General features: G+C 44.5%; 2 protein-coding genes across 3 annotated transcripts; one reads left to right on the top strand and one right to left on the bottom strand.

Annotated features, from left to right (window-relative positions):
• Nucleotides 1-1,001: 1,001 nt before the first annotated feature.
• Nucleotides 1,002-13,481, bottom strand: NKIRAS1 (NFKB inhibitor interacting Ras like 1). Its single transcript, XM_071735502.1, has 5 exons — nucleotides 13,380-13,481; nucleotides 12,475-12,568; nucleotides 11,674-11,800; nucleotides 4,217-4,458; nucleotides 1,002-1,359 (listed from the first exon to the last, which is right to left on the bottom strand). The coding sequence occupies exons 3-5, from the start codon at nucleotides 11,765-11,767 to the stop codon at nucleotides 1,120-1,122; spliced, it is 576 nt and encodes a 191-aa protein (XP_071591603.1). The 5' UTR covers nucleotides 11,768-11,800; nucleotides 12,475-12,568; nucleotides 13,380-13,481; the 3' UTR covers nucleotides 1,002-1,119.
• A 60-nt stretch (nucleotides 13,482-13,541) lies between these two features.
• On the top strand, nucleotides 13,542-18,435 carry RPL15 (ribosomal protein L15). Of its 2 annotated transcripts, none has more exons than XM_071735489.1 (4): nucleotides 13,542-13,650; nucleotides 14,594-14,778; nucleotides 15,817-15,953; nucleotides 18,076-18,435. In XM_071735489.1, the coding sequence occupies exons 2-4, from the start codon at nucleotides 14,607-14,609 to the stop codon at nucleotides 18,379-18,381; spliced, it is 615 nt and encodes a 204-aa protein (XP_071591590.1). In that variant the 5' UTR covers nucleotides 13,542-13,650; nucleotides 14,594-14,606; the 3' UTR covers nucleotides 18,382-18,435. The 2 variants fall into 2 exon arrangements, with proteins under 2 accessions (XP_071591590.1, XP_071591591.1); XM_071735490.1 differs by having other exon boundaries at nucleotides 13,563-13,650; nucleotides 14,597-14,778.
• The last annotated feature ends 5,884 nt before the right edge of the window (nucleotides 18,436-24,319 follow it).

The raw sequence follows: 24,319 nt of genomic DNA, 5'->3' as shown, positions 1-24,319 counted from the left end.
TTACCAGTGTGGAGGGTACACGTACAGCTGTGCTCCTGCTGCTGGACAACATGCCGTGTATTATTAAGACCAAGGCCATTTGTACAGGTGTTTCTGGGCATTTGCTGTGGGGCTGTTCCCAAAAGGCAGCCTCCTAGCAGCCCTAGGCCCCCCTCACAAAGGAGTACAACACTTTGTACCAGTTGTTCTCTATCCTGTAGCTGTACTGAGGGTGGATTACTGCAGCTTGGCAGAACGGCTGGGTAGGAGTATTACGCAACGCAGAGCCCAGGCAGTACCTCCTGCATACAAAATTGCTCTGTATAATCTCTCAGTAAAATTATCACCTATGCGAATGTGACTGGTTTGTACTGGACATGCTGGAACTAAACCACATACAGCTATGTTGTCCTTCAGGTCGCAGTTAAATTAATGAGTTTTTCTGGTTTGTGCCAATAAATTCCTGAGCGGAAAGCACTACTTTGCCAGACTTTGCTGACAACTTTCTTGTCAGGATAGATCTGTTAAGAGTACCTCCCACAAGATTTGGTTCTTTTGTTTTGGTTTTTTCTTCCAGACACTAGCAGAACCTCAGCAGATAAATCTACTGGTAATTGTTCTTCCTGCTCCAAACCCTTCTCCTGCAACAACACGCTGACCTCAACCTCTTGCAACATCAAAAAAGCGACCCTGTTTAAGGACCCTGTGACCCTGTTTAAGGACTGTTGCCAATTCAGATATATCCTTTCTCAAAATTGAATCCTTTACTGCAGCTAGTACTATTTCTGACTAGAGGCTATAGATTTGCAGGGGAATTGCTTAATGGTAAGCTTGCTGATTTGTACCTCAACATGGCTGTGTAAACACAGTCAAAGCCCCCGCTAGAGAGATGTCTGCTTGTCCCTCCCTCCTCCGTAGCCTTTGTTGCAAGATAACTCCTCTCATTATGTGCTTTTTAAGGCTTTTACTACCAGTGACTTTTTCAAGTCAGGTCCATGAGAAGGAAGGATACCTCTCGGCCATAAGCTTGCTGATTTTATTGCTGAATGAGATTATTGCTTTAAGTGAAATTGTGAGAAGCAAATGGCACAGAAAGGACTTAGGCTGTGACCCGGCAGCAGCAGACAATGCTAAAGTAGCTTAGTTATCACAGTTATTCCCTTTGTTCTTCCTTCCAGGCAAGGGAAATGTTGATTTGTTCTGGGACTGGGAGAGTTTGCTAGCTAAGTAGGTGAAGGGCTCAAGCAGTGTTTTCCGATCTGTCACAGTCACTTCCCACAGTCTCACTTTCTCAGCCCTTGCCCATTGCTGTGCTGCTTCTGAATCCACTTGCCTTTGGTCCAGGAGGTCAGTTTTGTTTCCCAAGACAATAACTGCTACCTACAAACAAAAGGAAAGAGTGAGCTTTCTTAAAAAAAAAAAAAAAAAAAAATTAAAAAATTAAGCATCCACCACTCACAGTGATTTTAAACAGCAGGGAAGTAAGTAGCAAAACAATTCAGACCTCTTCTATACCTTAGCAGTGGCACAAGGTAAGCTGCCTGTAGTATGGAAGATCAGGGTCTGAGATATGATTTAGCCTCATCTACTTGTGAGCTGGAAGCTGATTTTAATCACAGGATACGCAGAACTTCCCTTTCTCTCCCTGCTCCCCCTCTGCTTAAAGGAAAACAATACCTGAGACAGCCAAAGTTAAATATCCCCTATTCTGCATTCACTTGGCAATTGATCTGCCCTAGACAAATGATAAGAGCATGACATCTGAATAGGTCAGAGCATCGGATGCTTGAGAGGTGAAAAAAATGCATGGCAGCAGGGAAAGCCTGGACCTCACAGCTCTGGATTTTGCCCAGTTTCTTTTTTCTGAAGTCCCAGCGTGCAATATAACTGAAGCTGACCCTTCCTTGCAGCCCTGGCAGGCTGCTGGACAAGTTGAACCTGTTAAGCCCCTGTCCCAGCTCAGCTGCTTGCTCCTACGTGCACAGTAAGCCACTGGAGGGACCTAAGTAGACAGTCATATGTCATTGAAAAGGTCGGATAAGCATCAGCACCATCCTCTTGAAAGTAGTTTCAAGAGCAGCCAGTTAGCACCCAGAGCAGACCAGCTGTACCAAGTCAGATCCTAAATTGTAAGGATCAATCAAGTGACTTCTGTGTCACTGTGACAGTACAGTGTGGCTGAGCTCAGCAGCCTGCCTGGTAATTCAGTTCTATGAAGTGCTGAAGAGAGTACTGGCCACTTAAAGTTACTGCTCCTGCTTATTTTAAGTTAACCATTTTCTAAAAATGTTTTATCAGCATCAGCTTTCAGGGGAAAACAAGCCTATATTTATAGTTCAAGGTCCTTGGTCAAACTCTGGTCTCATCTCTACACTAGTGGTTTGACAAAGATCAAGTGACAAAGTCCTCTCATGCTGATGATTTGGGGGTTTTGCTGTGACCACATCTGCTTGCTCTTTCCTGTTCATCAGGCTAACTCCAGGACGTCCTCTGTTTCTTTCCAGCTAGAGATGTTTGTCTTATTCCTGTGAGGTTTGAAGCTTCCTTTCTTTTCCATAGCAGCCCATCGATGGTGCCTGGAAAAATGTTTTTTACCCTCTGAAGAGGCTTTGAAAGAAGCTACAATCTTCATGTATATTTATCACATGCTTCAACTGAATTTTACCTATGGTTAAGTTCTGTCACTGTGAGAGAACACATCCTCTATTGAGTATAAAATTTGGCCAGGCTTTAAGGTGCGTGCTGGAGATCCCCTACGGCCAGCAGAGGCAAGGAACCAGCCATCAGTGCACTCTGTCACCTGCCACACAACAGGGGACTGTGTCACTCAGCAAGGTGAAGTTCTGCCAGGTCAGAAGCACCATGACTGGATACAAATAATTCAACTAAGGATGCATTCTAGCAGAGCTCAAACTTTAAGGCTCCTGATGCTACCTTAAGGGACTCTTGATCACAACTTCTACACACCTGAAAGCATATTTTACATGCACTAGAAATCAGAGGAGGAAAACTATCCAGCTTATTGTGGGCACTGCTCTTTCAACTCTTTTTATCCACAGTCAAAATCACAACTTTGAGCTCTTCCAGAGGACAAAGAAGTGGGCTGATTTCTAAAATACCTGCATGCAACAAGAGTTTTAGCAGGTAACACAGAGAGAGGGATGCAGATCCTGTTGTGGCCATGACTTCCCTTCCACATTACAACATGATGTGGAGTAACAAATCAGGGCCCTCACAAAACACGGCGCCTGGGAAAAATTTCCTGCTCGTCCACCTTTACTTGCCCTGCAGGGGAGTTATGAGTGACTCCCAGATCCCTGATGCATGTGATAGTCTGCAGCTTATACCAGCCCTACCAGCTAACATACCTCTCCTGTGACTGCACGTTTGGCTGCTGTCAAACTTGAAGCCTGCCTTCCTCCACCACCCTGTGCTGTCAGTACTAAGTAAGTTACATTTTTGGGAAGTCTCTCCCTACCATTATCCAATTAATTCTTCATGCGCTTTTATACATATTTTTTTTAACAGCATAAAACAGACATTTGGAAAGCTGTAGGGTAAAGCCATTTAACAGGGAAAACTACTTGAGAACATAAAGATACTGTAAGAAAAGCCATAATGGTAATGCCACATGCAAGTTATATTTGTTTAGCTAAGCTGGAACACTGTCAGCTGAAAACACTAGCTGCTTTCTAAGGGAAAATAGAGCAGTCATTTCACACAATTGAATTGATTCAATATGGTTGTTAAAATACATTAAAGCCGCTTTGCCAATTGACTAATGTCTGGGAGACCCATTGTCAATTACGTTAGTTTGTGAGCCATCAAGTACATGAATACAAAACAAACAAAGATAATGCCCTTCCTTATATTTTTCTATGCACTTGACTTCCCGTGTACAATATCTAAAAAAAACATATGAACTGCACTGCTGCAGACCATATGTTTTATTAGTCATAAGTGTCCTGACTGGTGCATTCAGCTAACTGAATTTTAGTTGTATTAGAGGAATTAAGGAGGAGAAGAAAAACCACATTCTTTTGCATGACCTGCGTGGCATGTGAATTAGGCTCCCCCAGCATGAGAACGTTTCCTTATGCTAGATTGCCCAAGGCTGTGGGTAGGATCGTTTTCTTTTGTATGAGAGTTTTACAGAAACAAAATACATGCTTTCCAACCTTAACTTCCTATCACTGATACACCGATAAGGCAAGCAGATAAGGCACCATGCAGTTACCTCTTTTTTGTCTCTAAAGACGTCGATCTCCTTTTTGAGCAGTTCGACTCTTTGGAAAGCTTCGAGGCTGGTCACAGCGTACACCAGAACGAAGCCATCAGCCACAGAGAAATAGTGTTTTGGCAATTCTACTCCCTCCTGCAGACCCCTGGTGTCATAAAGCCGTAACTGCTCCTTCACACCTCGGTCTGTCTCCACGGATGCCAAATAGACATCTTCCATTGTGGCACCCTCTTCTAAGCCTGTTTTAAAATAAGTAGGCAAGTTCAACTGGTGTAAGTACAGCACCACGATAAAAATAACTTGCAGCACAGCAGAATTTTACCCCATAATAGCTTTCAGTTTTCCAGAGTGACTCAACCTGGACTTGACTTTGCTTGACATCTCCGTGAATGGCTGTATTCATAAATCACCACACCAGCTACATACAATAGTGACACCACATAAATGCAGCCATCTAATATATAAGCACATTATTCTGTCTGTAAAATTAATCTATACAACACACACACCCAGGACAGGATAAGATATCCAGCTCTTTCCCCAGGTTCCCAAAACCCCAACCACCCAGGTTATCCGTTCTGTGCCTAACATGCTGCAAACAGGCCTGCCCAAACATACCCTCTTGGAAGAACAGCCAAGGAATGCCAGATAGTCAAGTACTAACATCTTGAGTCTACTTCTTTGCTTCATACTGAGCTGGATCGTATGGCTGAAGTAAAAGCCAAAGGAATAATTCTGAAATGAATGTGTACTGGTGGTACAACTAACCAACAAGTGAAATCAAGCCAGAAAGGGAAGAGGATGTTTGCATGCAAGCAAAGTTGCATGCTATATTTACTCAAATACACAGTAAGCTTTTTCCATCCCTTAGGGATTTGAAATGACTCATATTTGCAAATTGGAGGAGAAGGCTCATTTACTGCAAGATAAGAGCATGCACAAGGTAACAAGCTTTCATCTATATATCACCTGCTCCATGGTAACTAACTGAATACTGGCTCTCCTGCCTTCCTCTCCCCATGGTAGGTGTGAGGCAATTCAAGGCAGCTTACTTTGAACTACTTAAAGATTTTTTCAAGCCAAGCCTGAAAACACATATATCACCTTAGCTTTGTGTTCCCCTTGGATGCAGGTGCAATAAGGCTTCAGGTTGCAACAAACTATGTATGGTGTTGCTGGGCCACTTTCAGAGTCAGTTTTAAGTATTCATATAAACCCTCTGCAATCCACATATTGCCTCCACTGCACTCCTATACACACAAATCATTTGCTGTAGCAGGGCTGCAATAACGAGTCCTGCATTATTCTCTTTGTCTGCCAAAAAGGGACCATATTAGTGCATTGTTTAAGAAAACACGAGGGATTATCTGGCCTGTGAAAATAAGGATTTTGCTAAATTCAATGACACTGTTCAAAATACTTCACACTGACAACAAGCTAAAGCATTCCACCCACGCTGATGGTTTCCCATGATGTATGCGGCATTCCTATGCAGGAAAGTGGCACAAGCTGTTCTTTTTGCCTCTCCCTGCAGTCTTTATAGATCAAACTGTTATTAGGTTTGCAACAAATTAATTTATCTCGCTTCCAAATATAGCCATGCTAACGTGGAGGAGCAAAACTAAGAGCAGAAGGACAAAACAAAGGCTAAGAGGAAGCACAAACACATTTTGTGTGGTTGGAGAATGTGTTACAAGGGCATTTTTAAAGACTGAAGTAGATGAAATGAGTCCTTTCTGAACACAGCACTGTGTTTTTGTTTTGCTCTGCCCCACTGCACTGTACAGACAGGTCAAGGAAATACCTAGCATCAGTAAATACTACTTTGGCAAGAAGGAATGCACCAGAAGTACCTAAGTTTTCTTTTTAGAAAGCAGTGAATGAATAATCTTGTACAGGGTTTCAACATCTAAATGCCACACTATAACTCAACAGTCTTTAATAGACCCACATCTTCCTATGACAGTTTCTTCCTGATGGCATTAAAAGTAGCTGTGAAAATTACGTCTTTTAACATCCTACTTGAAAACGAAGAGGAAAAATTAAGATCCGGGATTTAAGTCAGCAGAACACAGCAACAAATTTTGATGTGAAACAGGAGGGGGCACTTTGGAAGGAACTGGAATTTATGCGTCAGTATCCGATTCCAGAGGTGAAATTTCACCTGTGTACATTGGGAGAGGGAGTGTGTTCAAGTGGATCCCTAAGCAAAACCAGGTAACTTTCAGACATATCTGTGTCACCTTATTCTGGGCTCTGCTTCCAAAGCCCAGACTGTGTGCTAACCACATCTCCCTGGCAATGATACTGACACTTCTTGTCAGCACCACCCCCTTCACCCACTTTCCCAGTCTCCATCCAAATTTGTGTTGGGCAAGTTGTGGCACGAGCTGCAGAACTACTCAGGAAAGCCCAGTGTCCTAGGAAGGTGTCTGCACCATCCCAACCTCCCTGTCACAAGGATCCCCTTTCCTTCACTGCCATCCCCAGGCATCTTCCCACCTTTGCTGCCTGGGGGATCAAGGGTAGCTTGTGCTGGGAGTTGCCCTGCAGACTGCTGGTAGCTTGAGTAGGTTTTGCTTGGGGGAGAGCATTATCGTGGGCCTTATCTCTCTCCTGCTACCAGTTTTTCTAAATGTACAGAAACATATTTTGAGATATCTACTGCTGCAACACAGATAAACAGAGTAGATGGAGCTAGCTTTCAGGTTCAGAAGCCATGGAGCAAAGGAAAGGGGAATTAAGATGACAATAAACAATCCTGCGGTTTCTTAGGAAGCTAGAAATGAGAAAAAGTTAGGAAGGGAAAGGAGGAATAGACAGGAGGCTGATGCCATGCTCCAGGACCTCCACAGCCAGTGCAAGCCTTGGGAGAGGCAGAAAGCTCTTCATCTATGTTGCCCACTGCTGCCACAGAGGAACTGCTAGAGGAAGTCTCAGTCATAAATTGGGTGGTGTTTCAACCCCTGGTGGTTTCCCAGTGAGGAAAAGAAAAGGCTCAATATACTAATGAATACTCCACACTCAGACCAGACAAGGCAGAGATATTGCAAACACCAAAAAAAAAAAACCCAAACATTTCAAGATGGATGGCATTTCAGAAGTTCCCAAGTGACTCTTGAACACAAATGAAGCACAAATTTTGTGTCTTCCCAAGTACTTTTGAATATGTCCTATGTAATTACTCTTTCCCTCTTTCCAGCAGGAACTTATCACAGAGTTCCTAAAGCCTGCTATTCCCTTTTTTTTTTTTTTTTTTTTTTTTGTAAACTGTGGAATAGTAGGCCTTGCTTAGCTCTCAAATGACAGTGTGTCAGAGGATCCCTGTCTTGGAGAAGAGCTGGAGAGCTACATTTTCATCTATTTATTAAATGCAAAGCTGACTACAAATCCATCAAGGGGTAGTTTTTATTTAAGAAACAAAGATCTAGGAATGCACAATTCGGTTAATTAGCCTCTGCATCATTGGAGCCATCACAGCCAAAACCCAAATCCCTCCCAGCTAAGACCAAGCGAGGCAAGTTCTCTCATTATGGGTTCTACCACAGTAATATATAGTGTTTACATTCCCAGCTAGGAAGATGATTTGAAGTAACTGCTTATAAATAACCTGACCATACCAGCTATTTACACAGCTAGGAGGCAGAGATAAAGAAAGCTGAGTTTTCTGCAGGATGAGTCCTCACCTCCTCCTGTTGAACTGATAAGCTTTACCATAGTTTGAAGGACTGGAGATATTTTAGAGGGAGACTCCATTCTGCACCATCACTGAGCAGGAACACTGTTCAAGGAAAAATACCTAGCCCCTTTACAGACACATCCTGTGCCAAAGTTAAGCAAGCAACTCTCCCATTAGCCCTTTCAAGAAGTCTGGCCAAGCACTGCCAGGTACCACAGGTATTTAGTGGGATCAAACTTCTGCTACCAGTTAAGGTCTCATTTCATGACCAATGAGAAAAGATTCAGCCGTCTTCCTTAGGAGTGCAAGAGCAGGTGGAGGATTTGGACAAACACAATATTGAATCCATAAAAGAGAGATCATCCCAGGTATCAGGCAACCACGTATATATATGTGCAAACCTTAACGACTGTTTGGCCTGACCTATGGCAATATAGTCCCTACAAGAGTCAAAGCTAAATCTATACTCATTTCAGACACCACCTTTCAGGCTTTGTCTGATTCCTTGTATCAGTTTAGCCAGAGGCTGCCATGCAATACGTATGTTACCTTACAGTGCTGTCAGAGCCTCTCATCTTTTTGCTCTCTCCTTTCTCATCTTAGGGCCCAAGGCACACAGCCCCCTCCCAGTCTTGAAGCCTCACACAAAGCCCAATCCCATACACTGTCGTTCACATGCTCCTACAACACAGATATCCATTCTGGGGGGGGGGTATTCCTGCCTCCTGAGTTCTTTTTCCTCTTTGACCTTAAGCAATCTTAGTTCCTTTGCAAGAGTGCTGGCTGCTGACCATGTAAGCAACGGCAGCACTTAGGGACTTCGACCACGACAAGCCAGGGAGGGCTGAAGGTGCACATTTTTCTAGGAAAAGAAACAGCCAACTGGGTTTACAGTACTATCACCAAGCACACAGCCAGGGGCAATAGGCTCAAAGCCAAGGGCTTTAAATAGCAGCATGAAACCTCCAAGGACACTAATCCCTTCCCTGATAGCTGCTGTGCCACCACTCCTTTTTACAGGAAAATCAACAGGAGGCAAACGAGCCCTGACATAGACTCATAGCTGATTTACAGCCAGAAGGAGACACCCATGTCTGTGGCTGGGACATCTTGGAGGATGGCTCCAGACCTTGCACTCTGAGCTTGCAACCAAGTTTGAGCATGCCTCTTGTCACCAGGAGGAGGATGTGGGTGCTGTCAGGAAAGGAAGGACGCTGTGCACGGGCTCAGGAGTCCTCCCTGCAGCTCCCCAGCCCTAGGACCAGCCACAGAGTTGCTCCTAATGTCAGTCAGGAGGCACAGGTTTTGAAACAGCTTGTGCCCGTGTTGCCATACCTGGTGAGCTGCCCTGCTAGTTGGCTTTGAACAGAAGGGCTTTCAGCAAACACACTTGTCCTTTTTGTTTCCTGCCAAAAAGGCCAGCGACCAAGATGTACATGTCAGCTTTTTGGAGCTCACAAGCTTTAGATAAAGGAGGACTATGGTTCAGTAATCACGTTTTAAGCATGGAGGAGCCACCCCTGCAGTGGTAGCATCAGCAGCAGGTCTGTGCAGTTTAAAGCCACTCAGCTGAGGAGCAATCACAGACCCACCAGTCTTCAAACTCTGTCCTTGCCCAGGGAGACCCTCACAGCAGTGTCCTACCTGCACAGTTTGAGGGTTAAATCAACACAGATTGGAGCAGTAGCTAAAGATCCTCTGGGAACTGTTTCCATTATACTCCAGGCATCCTCTGCCTGTGAGCTGAGGGAGAGGCAGGTGGGATGGTGGCCTTTCAGTGACACTGCCAGAAACACCAACATATGAGTCCACCTCCCAAACTGTGCCTGTTTGACACACGGGTGATAGCAAAAGCACTAGGCTGTGGTTGCTCATCCCTTGGAGCTACAGTGGCTCCGTACAAGCCCTCTCCTTAGTCTGCTCTGAACTTTTCTGCCTTCTGCCTGCTCTCTTTCTTCAAATGCCTTGAAACTAAGATTTTACTGTTTCAATAGGACAAGGAATAATGGTGAACTAGCTATGAAGCAGAATTTTTTTACAATGAGGGTGGTGAAACGCTGGAACAGGTTGCCCAGAGAGGTGGTAGATGCACCATCCCCAGATTTATTGAAGGTCTGATTGGATGGGGGTCTGAAAAAACTGATCGAGTTGAAGATGCCCTTGCTCACTGCAAGGGGATTGGACTAGATGACCTTTAAAAATCCTTTCCAACCTGGGCTCTTCTACAATTCCATGAAAATCATGAAAAATGTGAGACTGCTTTCTTCCCTTGCTCATGTACACCTCCCCCCACACACACTGTCAGCTGCTCCCTCCCTCACTGATAACTTCAAAACATGAGAGCAAAGCTGAAAGAAAGGAAAACTGGTCTTTTTGAGAGAAGAGGGGGAAAGACTGCATAGCACAAAAGCTGAGCTGGAATGGAGTTCAGGAGCAACAGAGGGACACCTGCAGCTAAACCCTGGGCATGAGGCCTCCCTTTGGTTATGTCAGCCAGTATCCGTGATGTTGTATAATCATGTACATGGCTGGTTCCATAAATAGCTCCTCTGATCAGCAACACCCAAATATCCTTCCTGCCTGGGTTGCTAATAGGAGTTCAGGGCAGGAAGTAATGCAAGGCAATAAGATTTAAGCAACGTGGCCCAGCTCATGCTGCCCGGGTGTCTCTGACAATCACCAGGCACAGCGGAGAGGCAGGTGGGTAGCGAGGAGGAAAACTTCCAGCCTGCAGGTTTTGCAGCCTTCATGCTGAAAGCTACACAGAGCTACGTGCACAGGGCTTGGTAGGATGCTGGAAACAGATGCTGCTGCAATGTTAGAGGAAATCCTCCTTTTAAACAAGGGCATTAGCACGCAGTCCTGTATCACGCTTTGCCAGCAAATTCCTCCCATCCACACATTTTAAAGGCACAGTGCCTGCAAAGCCCAGCTCCAGGCATCCTGGTTTCTATCCAATCACAAACCCCAGCATTTAATTTACCAGCCTAAGGAAAAGGTACAAATGGACTAGACATCTTTTTTCAAAACCCTGAGATTCACCCCTGGTGCCACCTCTTGTTTCTGGCTGAGGCAGGAATAATTCAACAACCTGCTGATCATTGTCCTTGCTCCCAAAGTTGTCATGTGGAAAAAGAGGAAAACGAGCTGGCTTTGCCTTCATTCCCTTTCTTTTGTGCACAGCAAGTCTCAAACATCCCATGCTCCTCTCTCAAGTCCATTTTCCACAGGAGAATTTCTCTGAGAGCCAACAAGCTTAGTTCTTGAAGCTCAGCACAGAATGTGGGACCTGAAGCAGAGCTGGTTTTTTCATCAGTGCTTTGATTAAATATTAACCAAAACCAACCAATATGAAGCTTTAAGAAGATGGAAGAAAAGTCCAAACAGTCTCTCTGCTCATCATGTGGTATCTATTTATTTTTCAGGCACCTACAGCATCTTTCAGGAGATATTATGTAAATTGGAAGTGAGCATCACCTACTTTCTGTGTTTGTTTCTTTTCAAACATTAATGTATTTTTTAACTGGGAACATCAGGGAAAGTGTTCTTCTCCAAGCCTTTTTTAAAAATCAGTAAGAAAGGGACTACAATTTTCAAGAACTGCCTTGAGATACAGAGTAACTACATTAATTTCTTCGCCTCAGTGCAGTTCAGAGTTACTGCTTTCTGGGGGACACTCAGAACAAGATTCTGGAAAAATAGACAGCCACACCCCCACCCCCCCACCCCCCCCAAAAAAAAAAAAAAAAAAAAAAAAAAAGTAAAAATATCTCACCAACAGTATGTTTTCCATAGAGAAGCTGTTCCAAAATCGCAGTCTTTCCCACTGAGGCCATTCCACAAACCACGACCTTGTAGCCTTTCCCCATCTTTCCCAGTAGGGCAGAGTCAACTGGTGAGCCCTGTGCAGACACAGGAGTTTGTCAGCCCGGAGGGGTGGCAGAGCTCAGCACCAGACAGAAGCAAAGCCCCCGAATGGTGAGAGGCAAAATGAGAAGCAGCGGGTGACACAGAGGCACAGCTCCCTCCCAGACGCTCACCAGTCACTGGTATTTTTAGGACTAGAGTTTCCTCCCACACCATTTTTTAAGGTTTTAGGCTGCTGCCATCGGTGCTGATGCTTGCCTGCAGCCCTTGTCCTGTTGGGTTGGGGGGGGGACGGGACTGTTTGCAAGAGCTGAAGTGTATAAAGCCACTGGAGCAGGAGCTGTGTCTGCTGGCCTGTGTCTACACTGCAAGATTTATTGGGCTCCGTGTTTTTTGCTGCAGGCCTGATGGTATCCAGTGGTATCGAGATGGCTTCTGGAAATGCAACAAAACAGTGGATCCCTCCCTTTTATTTTACATACAGAAAGATTTTTTAGCTTTTACAAATTACAAGCTAGAAAATAAGAGTGTTAAAGGCAGAAGCACAGGAAACCAAGCACAAGAACAGGGTACTCAGTCTGTTTTCAGGGTTGGTTTTAGCAGGAGGATTCCAGAAGCCAGGGCAGCCCCTGCTGCCAGTGAGCCATGGCAGGGTGGCAGGCCCTAACCCTCATATTGGAACAGTTTGCCACAGCGAGCAGACCAGTACCTTTTTAGGATCAGGAGGGGCTGGCGTTGTCCTGCTTCAATTCCAGTTTAACCAGGTAAGGCTTCAGAAGCCCGGGTGCTCTGCGAAGCAGGCACTGAAAAGCAGAAAGGTCACCCTGCAGGGGAATGCCTGATCACCATTCCCATTCCCATTCCCATGCCAGGGCCTGACCCAACCACAGCACCACACTGGGGACACTGCTGGGAGCCAGAGCAGGGGACAGAAGCCTCCTCAGCACCAGGGCCCTTACCTGCTCCTGCAAACCCACCTCTGCAGCTACCGAGGAGGGACGGGGGGAGGCACCGGAATGCTGGGGCACCTGTGAGGCCCTGTACGGCCCCGTACACCAGAGGAGTGTGAGCAGAGGGGGCTGAGGGACCTGCCGGCACCTCATGCTCCCCTGGGCCTGGAGCTCCCTCCGGGGAGCCCCCCCGGGGCCTGCAGCACCCAGGGCTTCCAAGGGCCCTGCCAAGGGCTCTGCAGTGCTCCCTTTCCTCTCCTACCCCCCCCATCGAACAGGCCTTAGGGCCATTTTTAAGGCTGTTTTTTTCCCCCTCCTTAGGAGTTACCATTTCCTTTTATGATTTTATTTTAAATCTGATTTTCCAGGATTTTATTAAGGGCTCTTTTCAGGATTCCCTTTAATACACTTCTTTTTTTAGGTGTCCCCCCCCCCCCCCCGAGTTATTTTGGGCACTCTCATAGGGGGGGGAATAAGGGGGAGGAGGTGTTTCAGACGATGCCCCTGCCCCAAGGACAGTTCCCACACACCCCTCCCCACCCCCCAGCCGGTCCCCGGCCTTGCCGTGCCCGCGCCCCCGCCTGCAGCTCCGCGCACCCCCGGGGCTGCCCCCCCACCCCCAGCGTCCCCATCCCCTCGCTCCCGCCCCAGAGCCATCGCGCACCTGGACCCAGCTTCCCCGCCGCCCCATTGAGCCGCGCCGGGATGCCGGGCCCAGACCCGCCCCGGGACGCCCATTGGCGGGCGCGGGGGCCGGGCCCGGGCGGGGCGGGGCGAGGCGAGGATGGCGCCCGGGCTCCCTCCCTTCCCCCCCCGATACCCCCACCCCGGACTACATCACCCATGAGGCACCGCTGCCAGCACCGGAAGCGCGATGCCGCCGCAAGGGATTGTCGGAAAAAGGCCTCTTCCTTTCCGGTGCTGGGCGCCATCAGGTGAGGGCTGGGTTCTCTTTGGGTTTTCCCGCAATCCGGTTCCATCCCGGGCCCGGGGTGGCTGCCTGCCCGCTGCGATGCTGCCCACGCCCTGGCGGGGAGGCCGGGTTGTTCCCGTGGCCTGGAGGGGCTCTGGGGAGCGGGTCCCGAGCGGGCCGCGGGCCTGGGAGGCTGATGGAGGGCCTGTGGGCCGCGGCTTGTCGGGGCGGGCTGGCCGGCCGGGGTGTGTGGCGGGGACGGGGACATCCCGGCCCGGGCTGCGTGGTGTGAGGGGAAGGCCTGGTTACGGGCCGCACGTCCTGGTTTGGATCTGCGTTTGCGTGGGGTTGACGGTGTTTAATGCCATAATGCAGCCTGTGAAGGAAAGGTAGCTTGGGATGCCCATGGCTGGGCAAAGAGGGGTATGGAAAATCACCTCATCGCGGCTTTTTTTGTTCGTTTGTTCAATTCTGCAAATAAAATGAGTACATTTTGTGATGACCATTTGGATAGGGGTTTGATGGAGTTCACTTCTGTGTGCTAATTACTGCAGGTGTGTGAGACCGCAAAGGTTTTCAGAAGTCATTGAGCAACGTCAAAACTAAAGACCACTCACAGTCACATGCCGTATAAGTATTAATTTATAAATCAATACTTGGTTCCCATGTTAACTGTCGATTTTAGTGGTATCTGGGATACACATTAGAAAAATTTTCAGCACTTCTGAACATACTGAAAGGAAAAAAATTAGTTGAAAGCAGTAACTGGCCTACGTCCTGTCGGAGGCTGAGAAGTGTGAGCTGTGTTTCCAGGTGTCCCAGTGGCGTAAAGAAGCTTGAGAGCACCGTGTGTGTCAGTGGTGTTAAGTGTATGATTTTATGCAGCATTTCTGATAGAAGCTGTTCAAATCCAGCATGAGATTTGCTACGCTTTTTTTTTTTTTTTCACTGATCTCTCCTTCCAGCAGGTAGACAAACATGGGTGCCTACAAGTACATCCAGGAGCTATGGAGGAAAAAGCAGTCGGATGTGATGCGGTTCCTCCTGCGGGTCCGGTGCTGGCAGTACCGCCAGCTCTCTGCCTTGCACCGAGCTCCTCGGCCCACCAGACCAGACAAAGCTCGCAGGCTGGGATATAAGGCCAAGCAAGGTAACAGGGGGTATTAAGAGCTGAAGTCAGTGTGCTTCACAGTGGGGTGAACATCTTTTTTTATGTCAGCTTGCTTCCTTCCTTCTTGAGGGGTTTGTAGAGTAACAAAATCCAGGGCGTGAATGTTCCCCAGGAACCTGAAGCATCCTGCGTGAGATGAACTTGATGTTACAAATCTGTTTAAGATGGTAGTGCTGCCCACAGCCTGAGACTGTACTTCATGTAATTTTGATTTTGTGTCTGTTTCTGTGGCCATTTTGGCAGCTGGAGATCAGGTGGGCTTTGGCTTTAGGTCTTGTGCTGTGTTACCACGGCAGAGTTGACCAATGCTTTTAATCTCCTAGGTTTCAATGGTGTCTCTTCCTGCCCAGATTTTATCATGCATTACTGTGACTGTATTACAGCTGCACGTGCTTAAGTAAGGAAGATGACGTAGTTTTTGCTGTCATTAAAAAATAGTTCATGGTCAGTGAAAGAAACTTGGGGAAAGTGGCCGCCCATCTCCAGCCTGAGCAAATCCTTGAGACAGCATTTGTTCACCTTCAAAATAAAAAGCAAAGAGTCTAAGCTTCTGTTACTGTTCTGTGGTGAAGTTTGTCTTGTTTCCTCATTTTTAAGTGATCATATTTCAGGAGGGGTTTGTGGATGGCTTGTGTTTCAGTGCTTTATGAATGTTACTGTTGGAACACAGGTTTTTAGTTTTGGGGTGGTTGTTTTATTGCGTGTCTCAGGGTAGAGTTTTTTGTTTTAAAATGTAGCTGTAGCTGTTCTTTTCTGCATGTGAAACTGCATAGTGAAAAAGTGCCATAAACTCTGGTTTGGAAGTAAAAAACAGTTGGGAGTAAAAAAAAAAATCATTCTGTGGTAGTGGAAGTACGAAAACCATCTTGTGCTAGGTTTTGGTAAAGAGTGGTATAGTGACATGCTTTCCACATGAAACTTTTGGGGTTGAAAGTGCAGTACAAGCATGAAAAAAATTGCCTTGCTGTGATTGGCACTCGCCACACTACAGAACTCTTAAGTCGTCGTTTCCCGTAGGTTACGTTATCTACCGTGTCCGTGTTCGCCGAGGTGGTCGTAAGCGCCCCGTCCCGAAAGGTGCAACCTATGGTAAACCTGTGCATCATGGTGTTAACCAGCTGAAGTTTGCCCGGAGCCTTCAGTCTGTAGCAGAGGTGACTATTTTGTTTACTGCTTAGAAACTTGGTGGTATGAAGGTCTTAGTCTGAAAAAGTTGAAAATACTCAGACAAATCCCAGAAAATTTTTTTGTTAATGTGTTGGGTTAAAAGGTCTTGAGTACTGGTGCTAGAAAAGCACCACAATGTTTAGAAAAGCTATTTTGAGACAACTGAAAAAAATAAAAAGTTCTCAGATTTTACAAATGGGGAGTAGAGCAGTGTTACTTAAATGCATTGCTGGCATTCATGGTGTCTACTTTATTCTAGAGTATGCCACAATATTTGTAATGAAAAACAGAAAGTAAAGCTAGTATAAATCCCAGTAAAATAAAGGGTTAGGCATGAGAAATAAAAAATCTGCTAGGGTGGCTGACTTCACTCATTACTAAATCTCATCTCTCATCTCTGTGTTCCCTGCCACGTTTCATGTAATACTAGCTTTAGTAATTTTAGTCCTTTTCTGAAAGTGGAGATGTGTTCCCATCTTGAAGTCTTTCACACCTGTTTGTGTAATAGCAGTGCTGCAGTGTGCTTGGCTGTACCACAGGATCCAAACCCAGCATGTTAGGGAGCTGCTGTTATTTTATGAAAAACTTTGGAACTGCACAACCACAAAGATTGGCAGCTAACTTGTTTTTATAGGCAAGATGCTACCCTCTGAAATACTCAAAACAAAAACTTACCTGGCAAGATCTTCAAGTTTCATGTCAGAGTAGTAGTGATAAAGAGATGTAGTCCTTACCTTTAAAAGAAAAAGCTCTTTCAGTCAGGTAGAAGTAATACCAATCTGCACTCTCAAAAAAAGAGACATTGTGAAAGAATGGAGACTGCTCATTGCCTTTGCATCTTGAAGCAGATGACTTCTCTGTTCCCAGGACTTGCAAAATATTTATAAGTGGCTTATGCAAGCTGAATACAGTGCCTTTTTAAAAAAAGGCAAAACAAATGTAAATGGGAAATGCCAATTTAAAAGAAAAACACAGGTGATAAGTTTAAATAAAAATGTGATTTTTTTTTAGTACTCATGGCATACCCTTCTTGCTTGCTGTTATCAGCTATCTGAGGGCTAATCACTTGCTCACTTGTGACCGCATGGAAAATGTTACTGGCTCTCTGGTTTCGTTTGAAATTTTCTGAATCTGACACTTTCCTGGAAAACTTAAATTTTTCAGAGAGAAATGCTATGAAAATGTAAAACCTCCATTATAGCTACCATCCCCATCTAGAAGCTGGATAGAGTGGTTGGCATTTTAATGTTTATGTGTTGCTCTCACACTGTACAACAAAACAAGGTCTTGAAAGAATTTTAATACAAGAGCAGAAAATAATCAAGCCCTCTTTAAGTGGAAGAATGTAGCAATAGGTTGGGATGGCATTGGGATAGAAGATGGGTGGTCTCTACTGATTCATACTTTCCCACAGTGGTTTTAAGTACTAGGAATAAACCCATGTTTCGTATTTTAAAAAAAGAGCATTCTGGACAGGAGAGTCAGATGAAGTTGCATAATAGGTATTTTCTGCATTTGTTTTTTTTCTAAGCTAAGACTGCTTTCCAGCCACAAGTGAGAACAGGGAATAGCAAGCACTGATACACCAGCAGTGGAACAAAGACTTGTTACATCAGCTGTTTCTGTTCTCGTATCAGTATTGGCTTTTTCTCTGTAGAAATGTCTTTCTCCCCTGTAGCTTTGGATGTGCAAATTGATCAGTCTTTCATAACTCCCTGCAAAAGATTATTCCATGGCCCCAGGTTCAGTTTGTGCTCTTCATCTTTAAGCTAAAGTTGTTTTAATCTCTGTGTGTTTACTTATTGGGTGCTTCTGTGTACAAAGTAGTTCTTTCTTTTGTCAGCCGAGCACCTTCCTAAAATTCTTTAAAACCCATTTAATGTATGAACAGAGCTGTTTTTCTGAGTACAACATTCCTTTCAGCTCTTACTTTTTCTTGCATCTTTGCAACTGAAAGGGGAACAGTTCTCTTACAAAGAGAAGGTATCTCAGGGCCGACTGAAACTTCTAGCACCTGCAGAATTTTAGGTTTGAGTTACATCTTTTAGCATGAAGAGTGCCCTGCATTCACTATTTCAAACCTCTGCGTTTATTTTTTTTTTCTTCCAGGAGCGTGCTGGCCGTCACTGCGGGGCTCTGAGAGTCTTGAACTCATACTGGGTGGGTGAAGATTCCACTTACAAGTTTTTTGAAGTCATCCTGATCGATCCCTTCCACAAGACCATCAGGCGCAACCCGGATACCCAATGGATCACCAAGCCCGTCCACAAGCACAGGGAGATGCGGGGGCTGACGTCGGCCGGGAGGAAGAGTCGTGGTCTTGGCAAGGGCCACAAGTTCCACCACACCATTGGTGGCTCGCGTCGTGCCGCCTGGAGAAGGCGCAACACCCTGCAGCTGCACCGCTACCGCTAGTTCCTCTAAATGTAACAATTTAATAAAGCTGATGAGGGTCGTTGAATTTAAAAAGTGCTTCTGCTGCTTCTTGATTTATGTGGAAAAGTGTGGAATTCTCCAGGAGTTCATTTGCTTCTTTTTTTTTTTTTTTTTAAAGTTTTTTTAAAATGTAATGTGATAATTGTGAAGATTGGAGGCCCTGAGCATAATTCTTTGATGGGTTTTGCTTTTGGTAAGACTGGAAAGACCTATGCAGTGTGAAATGAAAGCCAAATGGCTAATCCATGTTCTTGCTTTTGTCAGTCTGAGTGTACTTTTTCACCTCTGTCAGTAGGTTGGGGTCTCTTTGTTCCGTGCTTAAACCGAAGGCCAGCTTTGATCTTCTGTGATGAGTTGTAAACTGAAAGTGCTAGTTTATTTTTTACAGGTGATTAAATACTAATGGCAATTTTATTTTTTCAAGTGCCATTTGTCTTTTTTTTTATGTCTTCAGTGTGAAACCAGCTCTTGACCCCATGTTATTTGCAAATATTGGCTAAATTGCTTAAGCACAGAATAGAAAGGTAAGGCTTGCTCTGGTCCTTAAAGTGCACGGCATTTTAAATATGGACACTTCAGAAAGACCTATGCAATAATTTAGGCTGACTACTAAAATACCAACTGTAGAGTTGGTATTACTTAATCTGAGCAAGATCCCAAGCTGTTCATTTTACATTTAGCAGGAGAGACTTTCTTAAATCTGCCTTTTGATACCAAATCAGAGAACATTTTTCTGGTGTTAGAAGAGCTTTATTCTGATTTATTCTGCATGGTTAGGTGGTAGAAATAATCACATTTGTGTGACAGTTATAAATGAATGTATTTTAAGTTACATTTTGTGAAATTGCAGTGTGACCTTTCAGCATGAAGCCAACTTGCACGTAAATGCTGAGAGGAGAGTAACTGCAATTTCTGGTCAATTAACTACACAACTGTGTAGTGATAGGAAAAGGGACTGATAGAAGGCCCAAGAAGTAGCTGTGTCTTTCTAGATCTTCAGCTTGGGACGTGGGAAGGTTTTTAAACAACAAAACTAATCCCAAGGCAAATGTCCCAAGATTTGTTTTTCATTTGAGAAATGGACTTACTTAGCTCTTTAAGCTCTTACGGGAGGATTGTAGTCTGAAGAAGAGACTGGGAACGTGTTCTTAAAGCCAAGAATAGCTCAAAAGAATTCTTTCTGTGCCGTGATTTGTTCAGATCAAACAAAAAATTCTTTTGTAGCTATGTTAAAACGCGTGTTCTGCTCTTCAGATGTGAAGGTGGTGAGGCACTGGAACAGGTTGCCCAGGGAGGTTGTGGATGCCACATCTCTGGAAGTGTTCAAGCCCAGATGGGGCAGGGGGGTTGGAACAAGATGATCTTTAAGGTCCCTACCAACTCAAACCATCGTATGATTCAAAGGAAAGAAAGCATTTTTTTAACCTTTCCTGTGAGGGAGGAAGTATTAAAGGAAGAAGAGAATTCTTAAGAGCAGATTCTGTGATGGTGTAGGACAGGAAATGGAAGTCCCTAAGAGCAGACTCTGGGAGTCTCAGGATGCTGTATTGGAGCTTGTCCAGCTATTGAGGACCTGTGCTGCTGATGGGGCAGAGTGACTGAGCAGCCAGCACAAATGCTGCATCACTTGCCATGGTTAGAAAAGTGGGGGGGCAATGTCTTAAGTGAGACTTACTTGAGGTTTCCCCTCATGGTCCTGTGGCTTCTTGAACTTTAAAAGAGGGGGGGAATTAAAAAATGTGCTGAAATCTACTGGTGTGTATGTAAGAGGGTATGGTATCAATCAGACTAAGGAATAAGAAACAGATGGGTTTGTCTTCAGAGAAAGCTCTGGGTATATACAGCTCATCCCAGGTCTTAAGGAGAACAGGTTGCCTTAGCTTCTACACACACTGCAAGTGTCTTATGCTCTGTCAAACAGTGTTTTGGGTCAGATGGAGGGGAAATTGCAGTGCGGTATTTGTGTGAGGAGGAAAACCTGTCTTTTCAAAAGGCAAAACATTAAGGAAAAACTTCTTTGTTTGGGTTTGTTAGCTTGGGAAACCAGGAATAGAGAGAGGTGGTGATCTCTGCCTTTCCTATGTGATTTTTGAACCTGCTGGGCAAGTTCAACAGAGATTTCAGGTCTGCATTCTTAAGAGTTTGGTGAAAATCACTTGCCTGAGACAGCAGTGAGAAGCTGTTATCTGCGCTCAACCTTCTTCACACATTAAGAGTCTTGCAATGTGGTTATGAAGCTGTAGGTGAAGGGAGCTGGTGGGAAGGGAAGAGGAAGCATCAAGAATTTTCACTGGTGGTATTTATTAACACAAGGAGGAATGAAACAATTTATTTCCAAAAATTAAATAATTTCTTTCCAAGCCATCTACTTGACTTTGCTTGCAGGACTGCTTATTTCTCAATCTGAAAAGGCATTTCTAGACAAAGGTAAAAACTCTGGTTTCTAGGCAAGACATAACTGGTACAACAGCTAAACTGCAGAGAAATGGGGCCATATGGTACTAACCTATCACAGCCTGGTATCAGGTGCTGTTGAGAATAATTGACTGTTGGCTTTCATGAGGCTGGATTTCACTTTTGTGTAAGCTGTCTGTATTAAGTAATCACTTAGCCTTTGGTAGATGGCAAGGGCCTGGCAAGTAATTCTGCTCCTGTTGGAAACTAATTCTGTCCTGAACAGTGGGATGTGTAAAAACACATTGTGTGATTTACCATGTTCTTTAAATAAGCAAGTAGTAAACTCCCACTAAGCTAATAGCAGTGCTCATTACTTGGCAACACGAGGTTGTAAAGTACAGACCATACTAATCAGCAGCGAGTGTAATTGTTTCCTTACATTGTTTCCAAAGCACCGGGAGTCTCTGCAAGGCATCTGTGTGCTGCCTGTGGTAGGCACAGATGCTGATGGAGGGGGTGTTGGGCTCCTTCCTCCCAGCAGGTGGTCATGGAATGTCACTGGAGATTTTGAGGGGAGGTCTCAGAATAGAGTAGTTAGTGATGGAGGAGTTGGAGGAGAGTAAGAGCTGGACTTGCTCACTTATCTCTGTCCTTGTAATGCAGCAGCTGCTCACTAGCCTTGACCCAGTGAGAAAAGTGACTGCACGTGACCAGTCCCATCCAGCTAATGAATTAAAAAGCTACTCTAAAAATAGAGCCTGATTCCTACTCTTTTGTCTACTCACTCTCCAAGATGGGAGAAACCTTTTCTTACCCTTGTATGTCGCTTTTCTTTTGCAGTGCACACAGGTCTAGTTCTGAGAGTATAAAGCCAAAATACCCAGAGTGACAGAAACATGGCTGATGCCACAAGAAAAAGCAATTCGGATTTGAATTGGACAGTCTTTTCTGAGGCTTTGAGCAAGCACCAACTTTTTGATCCAGTCCTTTTCAAGTAATTGCTTGAAATGTAAAGCTGTAAAAAAGAATGGAGAGCCTGTGGGTTGTTCTTCTCTTCACGTGTCAAGGCTCTGAATCAGCCTCAATCTCATAATTGCATGCAGAGTGTTTAGGTTGCAAAGTCTAGCTCCCTAAAGTTAAGAAGTGCCTGAGCTATACTGCTTATGTAATCTTTAATATGGTGTCTATCCTGCTCTTACCTAACGTGCCAGAAGAGGCCTCTGGCAAAGCCAGGACTGCATGCCAGTTCTTCTGGGCCCCTTGTCATTGAAATTCAAAAGAGCATGCTTTTCTTCAGAATCAAATGATGTTCAACGATACCCTATAATTAAAGGCTCTTATGTAATGAAGATGACATTTAATCTCATTAAATACTGTCAACTCTCCATCATTCTGGGAAAAGGAGATCTGGGGTATTCTGGCGATCAGGGAGCTCAGTGGGAGCAGATGAGTGATTAAATTAAGCCTGGCTCTGTTAAGATCAATGAGAGCTGAGAACACTCTCTTGGATGGAAGATATCCCTCTTCTAAGCCTGCTCAGGTCTCCCCACATTGCCTTCATGGTGCCAGCCTTTAGAAAACCCCTTGCTAGTTAATATGTTGGACTGGACCTGGCTCCTAAGGGGTTATGCAGCCAGTAACTTGCCACAAAAGGGCTGTGGAGGCAGACATCTGAATCTGAGCTGAATGCCCACATTTAAGTTGAGAAGTTCCCTTGAAAGCGCAAGAATCAAGAGACACATCGGAAGAAAAAAAGTAAAAGAAAAGGTTGGAGAAAACGACAAGTCATCTGGCTTCCAGCTGGGCTTCTCAGTAGCCCTGTGCTGCCCAGTGACAGGAACACATTGCAGAGCAGGCTGTGGCTAGCCAGAATCCAGCAAGGTTCATCAGCCAAGTTTGTGTGATGCAGACCCCAGGGTATAAACCTGGCTGGACCTGTCTCAGCACAGAACTAGCTCCAGGTTCCTGTGTCTCTGGAGTCAATCTGTAGCCCCGACAGACCCGGCAGTGGCTCCACTTCACCAAATCCAGAGCAGAAGGACATTTCTCTGTTGGTGCTGAGAACCACAGTTTGTGAAAGCCACTGTGTCCAACACTCAAGCCCTCCAACTTCCAGCTCTCATCACCAACTTGTGTGTCAGTAGCCAGAAGAGCAGGCAGAAACCAAGACTCTATTACACTCTGCATGGTGTTCACACGTGTAAAGAAAATGAGTCGCCATCCCCAGAGAGCTCACATGCCATGCAGAGGAAGTAGCTTGTTAGTCTGGTGTTCACTCATTGATTTATTCATGCATTTTTCTTCCAGCATTGTTTTTCTCTGACTAACAAGCAATTATTTGAACCCTTTCCTTGTATGCAAATCGCAGCCCTTCAGTTCAGCCGCTGCAAGGATCCACCTGCCTCTTTCATGGGTTTCATGATTAGTCAGATGAGTTTAGATAGTGAGTTACACAACCTTTATAAATAATGTGTTTTGAGCTTTATGTTTTCAGTTCATTCATCTTTTATAAGGTGCTATGTTGTTTGCAACTACCTGGAAAGCAGTTTTGTTGAAGTAGTGATAAACAAAGTCATAGTAAAGCTTTCAGGTAATATAGAAAATTTTGTATTATTTTCACTTTCTTTTGAAGTTCTTGCTACAGATGTTGATAGAGAATGTTTGCTTATGATTTTTTTCACAGAAAAAGACAAAGTACAATTCATCTACACAATAAAAATCAAGGACAGGTATAAATCAGTTAATATTCGTAAATTTAGGAGAAGAGGTGGAAATGTAAGTAACTCCCTTGATTTTTATATTAGAGTTGCACCTACATTATTTATACAAACTACATTATTTATTTGATTCCATGGAGTCTGGAGCATCTAGTTTCCAATCCGAATGTAGGTAGTTTTATTTCTGACAGGTGCCTGGTTGTCAATTCTTAACACATACAGACTAAAAACTCTGAGAAACTGATCATGAGATACCAAGTTTTCCACCTTAAGGCAAATTATTTGTACTGGGAGGATGATAACTGCCCATTATGTGTGCTAAACATTTTAGATTGCACCTGTTGTTTGGGTTTTGGACCCTGTTTTCACCAAGCAGCAATTTTAAAGCAACAGTTGCACCATATCCATGGGAAACAAAAAATACATTCATCACTATGATAGATTACACTGGAATCACATTCTTGGATTTTTTATTTTATTGCCAAAAAGGAAAAAAAAAAAGGAGAAAAGAAAACAATCCACTGTGAACAACTGTGTCACTCTTCTGAGTCCTGAGGCTAAATTAAAAATCCACTGTAACTACAATAACTGTAACTATAGTTATTATTTTCATTGGCCAATTTAATAAAATACAGGAACCATAAAACTATGGAAAACATGTGGCATACATGAGTCCTGCTTTCTGCAGTGATGGTCCCAGATTTTAACACTGAAAACTTTAAAATACCTCTCTAATAAATGATCTTGCCTTCTAGCATGTTGCCATTCTGGCAACATTCTGAGGTTTTAATTTATTAAAAGAA

Source organism: Heliangelus exortis, chromosome 2 (genome assembly GCF_036169615.1).
Source record: "Heliangelus exortis chromosome 2, bHelExo1.hap1, whole genome shotgun sequence".
NCBI classification, from domain to species: domain Eukaryota; kingdom Metazoa; phylum Chordata; class Aves; order Apodiformes; family Trochilidae; genus Heliangelus; species Heliangelus exortis.
The sequence above is the reverse complement of the archived record's forward strand: the minus strand, read 5'-3'. Positions and strand labels throughout refer to the sequence as shown.